At 49.1% G+C, this 5,839-nt stretch overlaps 1 protein-coding gene across 1 annotated transcript; it reads right to left on the bottom strand.

Moving 5' to 3' along the window:
- Positions 1 to 2,983: 2,983 nt before the first annotated feature.
- LOC123060002 (photosystem I reaction center subunit XI, chloroplastic) lies at positions 2,984 to 3,981 on the bottom strand. Its single transcript, XM_044482562.1, has 2 exons — positions 3,675 to 3,981; positions 2,984 to 3,575 (listed from the first exon to the last, which is right to left on the bottom strand). Exons 1-2 carry the CDS (start codon positions 3,810 to 3,812, stop codon positions 3,084 to 3,086), a joined length of 630 nt encoding a protein of 209 aa, XP_044338497.1. The 5' UTR covers positions 3,813 to 3,981; the 3' UTR covers positions 2,984 to 3,083.
- Between the last annotated feature and the right edge of the window lie 1,858 nt (positions 3,982 to 5,839).

Here is a 5,839-nt window from a genome sequence, read left to right as displayed (position 1 = left end):
TATTACTAAACTGACACTAGAAAACGGTCGATCGGACCTTGGCAAATCAAAGTAGTTGCCAGACTATAGAGAAAGAACAATAACCAGCTCGTCGTGCTTCGTCCTAGACCCATACTACCAAAACAAGACAAGCATCTGATAGCCAGCAAACGAGGGGCACGTGGCCCCCGTGTCACCAAATCCTGCCCCTAAAATGTTTCACTGCAATGACAGAGGATGACTAAAGAGTCTTCCCTATCCTTCCAAAATTTAAAGCACTGTCAACATATCATGTTAACATGTCATGCCTCCTACTCCTAGCGTGATGTGGCCAAGAAAAATATAACATCTATACGGTCTTCAATGTTAGAGCATCTACACTCGTTGGCGCCCCCAGGAGGTCTTTTTTTCGCCGCTTGGGATCGCGCCGGCGGAATTTCTGACTGTGGGAGGCAAAATTTCCCAGCCGTCCCCCCACCCAAGACGCATTCCGAGGACGTGTGGCGGCATCGCAGCTCGACACCGTCTCCAGCACCATCGAGGACGCCCGCCACCGTCCGCCGCACGCTCCTTGGCACGGGCCTCGCCGCCGCATACCACCATCCCTCCATCAAGCTCCCTCCTCCACGCGAGCGCGAGCTCTGCCACGGCCGCACGAGCGCGAGCCCCGCCACGGCATGTGCAGCAGCCACACCGCCCGCGAGGTCGAGGAGCGAGGAGAGGAGGGAGGAGGAGGAAGGGGGGCGCCTGGCCGCGCCCGCGCCCGCCCGCGCCCGCGCCCGCGCCTGGCCGCGCGCACCCTCCGTGGCCGGCGTCGACGAGGACGAAGAGGAGGGAGGAGGAGGAAGGGGGCGCCCGGCACGCCACACCCCACGCCGAGGACGAGTCCGGGAGCATGCTGCTCGACCTCGCGGAGCTCCTCCTCGCCAACGGAGCCAAGCACGCTGGCTCCGACGCGCTCCACGTGGCCGCCCGCCGCATCTGCTTCTCCCCGCTCATCCTCCTCCTCCGCTTCCTGGGGCTCGGCAGGCGATTCTGGCGGCCGGAGCGGCGAGGAGGCGGGCGGCGGGGCGGCGCGAGGCAGTGCGGCGAGGAGGCGGGCGGCGAGCAGGGAGAGAAGCGAGGAAAAGTGGGCGGGATTCCTTTTGCATGTGGGCGAGCGGGGAGAGAGAGAGGGAAGAGAGGCTGACATGTGGGGTTTCGGCATGCAAAAGGGAGTGCCGGCGGTCTCAAGTGCCCCCCGGTAGGCTGGGTGTGGGTTGCGGTCGCCGGGGCTGTTTTTGCTTCAATCCGGCGAAAAATTAGGACTTGGGGGCGTGACTGGGAGCATTTTTTGCTGCCGGTGCTAAAAAAGTGGCTTGGGGGTGTTCCCGGGGGCGTGGGTGGAGATGCTCTTAGCCACATCATCCCACCAGGAGGTAAACAGACCCAGTGACGTTGTAATTTTTGATTAATTGTAGCAGAAACGACAAAAGTCACTTGAATATGTTGATCGATCATGCAACTCACCATGCTATGGAGTGACCATCGTCAACATGTACACCGGCCGTTAGTATGCCTCACTTTTTATGGTGCCAGTTATTTTCAGTACATTTATTTTTAAGGGAATCGGTAGAGTTAGAGACCTTGGTCAAACCAAAATTATGTATGTGCAACCACCACCACGTGTCCACTGAGCGAGGAAATAAGCTAGACCCAAAGTAGTAATTAGACAGTGTTAGTTTTGGTACATTACTAAACTTACACTAGAGATATATCCATATCTAAACTAGAAGAAACCGATGTTACATACTGGTATTACCATCATTCTGGATGTAAAAAAGTAAAAATCATAACATACAGTTGCAGCTTAACTAGAGTTGTTGAAAAATATATCTCGATAACTTATACTATATAGAATGATATTCTACGCCCATCGGACATGATCATAGGCGGCCAACGGACCGGAATGGGATCACCCTGGCCCAACACACGCCTAAACTGGCCTGACATGACACAGGTCCCAAAGTGATGTTTCATAAGCAAGCCTTTACCGCGTGTGCACATGGACCTCACCTTGCGGCCTGGGCACGACATCGGTGCTAGAATGTGGTATTGCAGAACTGATAGTTAACATACAAATGTCATGGTAATTTTTTACCCAGGCAAAAAAGTAGTTGAAACATACCCCTAATAAGTTCAGTGTAAACACCATGATAAGTTATGTATTGCAAGCGTGATAACTTACGTAGAGGGTGCTTGGATACAAGGGACTATTTTTAGTCTGACTAAAAATAGTCTCTTTTAGAGGCTAAAGTTCCAAGCACCCCTGACTAAAGAGAGGCTAGAACTAGTCTTGAGGCTAAAATCTTTTAGTCATGGGAAACCTACTAAAATATGTATTAGCTCTCTCTCTCCTTATTTAATTCCTCTCCTTAGTTCTGGATTGGAGGGTTTGGAGGATAATAAATGCTCAATAACTAGATTTTAGTCTCTTTAGTACTTGGATCCAAGCATGGGTGAGACTAGCAAGTTTTAGTCCCACTACTTTTAGTCATGGGACTAAAACGTATCCAAGCATGCTCGTAGTCCAACGTGGTAACTTTTGATTTAAAAAAAGTCATCGAAACATACCAACATGATCTATTTTCAAAGCTCTCGTCACGATGATTTTTTACGTGAAAACGGTTTTTCAATCGGAGCAAAAGTTTGAGCCACAAAAAATTCTAAAGTTTCAAAATAGAAAAATCTTTTGCTGATATTATCTGTTTTGTCTTTTAGTTTGCATGCACGTATGGAATCATAAGTCAAGGCTAGTTGCATGCTTCCTCTTCGGCAACCACACACCGATTAGCTCTTAAGCCTTGCATGCATGTGTGATTAGAGAAAGAAGTAGGCGTTCGCATATGTTGCCTATCTTTCGATCAGTGTCGGAAGTTAGCACGGTCCTAAGATGTTTCTGATTGGGTTTTGTTTATGCACGCACCATTATAGAAATTAAACATTCCCATCCATGCAAAGGTTCTGAGGAATACGTAAATTCATTTATACATAGACTCTTTCAAGCAACCATCAAGAAGAGATCACATCATCTGCACCCATCGTACATGCCAAACAATAATCATCTACTTGAAGAAGTATGGGAGGTCGAGCACGTAGAGGAGGAAGTAGGCCCAGATGGCGCCCGAGACACCGCCGAAGAAGAAGCCTCCGGTGAACTGCGACCAGCCTTCCGCAGTCTGCAGCTTGTCGGCCTCCTTCTTGCGGCCGGTGAGCGTGAGCGCGGGCGCGGTGGAGGGCGCGCCCTCGTTGAAGGAGGCGACGCCGTACATGGTGAGGCAGACGCTGAGGATGGAGACGAGGCCGATGGCGCCGAGGGTTCCCGCCTGGCCGTGAATTGGCGTGTTGCGGAGCGGGCCGGTGAGCGCGAAGGGGCCGACGAGGAGATAGCCGTGGGCGAGGCCGACCTCGATGCCGCGGAGGAGCGGGCTGACGGCGGTGCGGTACGCGGGGAGGTTGGAGAGGTACCACGCGACGAGGGGGCTGGAGGTGACGGGCGTCTCCAGGCTGCCGATGAACGGGTCGCCGTTGATGGGCTGGACCACCTGGTACGTCCCCTGTTTGTAGGAGAGAGAGGAGACACAAGAATATGTATGAGATACAAGTGTGGTGAATCGCTTAATTTTAGCTCTCTCTTCCATGCAATTGCAACTGACCTTGTCAGACTTGACGGCCTTGACGACGAAGCGGGGCCTCCTGGTGAGTGAGGCGCCGGACAGCCCCCGCGGCTTGGAGCTCACCAAGCCGCTCTTCATCACCTGGCTCGCCATCGGAGGAGCATATGCAGTTGCCATCTCGATCTCCTTCGACTCCCACACGCTCAACTCTGCTCTGCCTGCAGCTAGAAATGGATGGATGTGTTACAGGAAGAAGAATTGTCCGGACGGCAATATGTTTTAGTGGCTCCAAGTGAGAGGAGAGAATCTGGCTCTTGTTGGGCGGGCCCCTGCACACGAGATATGGTCCGCAGCTGTGTGGCTTCCATTGGCTGTAATCCTATCTCTTATCCGAATTTTCAGATTCTGTCTGCGTGTCACTGTGTGTGTGGTCTCTAACTCTCTATTTGTCTATGGCTGTAGATTTTTCCTCTATTTAGATTTTGTAGTGCAGAGTGCAGACTGATACAATACATATAAAATGAAATATGTAAAACACAGAGACATGTGCTGCCTTTTTACAAGCAAATTATGGAGCCATCAAATAAAAGTATACGGACTATATACCTAGATTTCGATATGGACTATATACGGAGCAAAGTGAGTGAACTTATACTCTAAAATATGTCTACATACTTTCGTATGTAGTCCGTATTAAAATCTCTAAAAAGACTTATATATTAAATGGAGGAAGTATTATACACTACTGTGGAGTTCAAATGGATTGCACATATACAAAGACACCAGAATTTTCATCCCGAGATGACATCTTCACGCTTATATTAGCTCTGCACATCTATAGGCAGCTGGTGAGCCAAAAATCTGTAGGTATGGTAAAATGAAAAAAATGCTAATAATATAGCTTCTTCCTTTAGAGGCTTAATTAGGCGAAAATGAGGAAGATATGTAAATGAAAATTTTATTTTCACCGATCAATACACTAGCCTCCGCGCGTTCCTCAATGACGGTTTCCGGCCGCTGCGGTGGACATGACTACAGCACTGGGGTCAAAGGCAAAGGTGTCCTTCGCTGGTGCATCCCTCTATTGGAAGGCCCACACTCATACTAACAGGGTAAACATGTTGAAGAGCATAGATTTCAGGACACTCCCTTATCTAGCCACTCTTTTTTGCATCACGATTCGTTCAATTATTTTTGTCTTTTTTGTTTCTCCCATATAAAACAACATATGAACTTTAAACTTGACGGTTCAACAAAACATTCTTACTAGAATGTGGAAAAAACTTTTGGAATTTTTCATGCATCAAAATACGAAAAAGTATATTTTTTTATTAAAAAAATCTTATTTCGTATATTTATGTTGGACGAAAAAATCTGGAAGTCTTTTCCCACGTTCTAGTTAGAATGTTTTGGTATCTTGCAAAGTTTGAAGGAAACTTTTCATGTAATAAGGATAAGGGGTGTCCAGAAGCCCGAGCTTTAAAAATCCATGTCCATACTAACAGGTGGTCCGCGCATGGACGTAGGCGCTCGGTGCGGATGGCTGTGGTGGCAGGAGCTCTGCAATGTGGACTGGATTCATCCTGCCAACGCTATGGCACGTGGATTCAAAAGATCGGCTAGTGCAAGATGTTGCAGCGGTAGCGGCCATGTGCGCAGCAGATCTGGTGCCCGACGGCGGTGGGATGGATATTTTGAGGGCTGAGTCTTCGCAGAGGCAGCGGCCTTCGCTGGTCAGGCTAGGGTGGAGTCCCTTCTCAGCCAGAAGCAATTCCCACGGGCTCTCCAGATCCAAGCGACCAAGCCAGGCAGGACGCAGTTGCAGAGGCTGGGCGGGGTCGCCGGCGTAGACACAAGGTGCAGAGGCTTTCCCAGTTGCTGGTGGCGCAGCGGCATTGCCGGTAAAGGAAACGAACAAGAAGATGGGTAGGAAGGGGGAGGACCTGGCAAAGGTAAATGTGAGGGGCATATTTTTCGGTATTTTAGTGGCATTTTCAGAGAATAGGTTAGCAATCTATAATGTACTTATTTTAGTTGTATTTTCATGTGATGAATGTTTTGAAAATCTATTTTAAGGTACTTGATAGTGGTAGTAGCTAGCTTCAACCCAAATATCGTGGCGGTGTTACGGCACATGCCACTCATCAATATGAATTGAATTTCATGTGTGCACTATTACTATGCGTATATTGGTTTGCGATGTT

Source organism: Triticum aestivum, chromosome 3A (assembly GCF_018294505.1).
Source record: "Triticum aestivum cultivar Chinese Spring chromosome 3A, IWGSC CS RefSeq v2.1, whole genome shotgun sequence".
Classification (NCBI taxonomy): domain Eukaryota; kingdom Viridiplantae; phylum Streptophyta; class Magnoliopsida; order Poales; family Poaceae; genus Triticum; species Triticum aestivum.
Note: the sequence above shows the minus strand (reverse complement) of the source record. Positions and strands in the feature narration are given on the sequence as shown.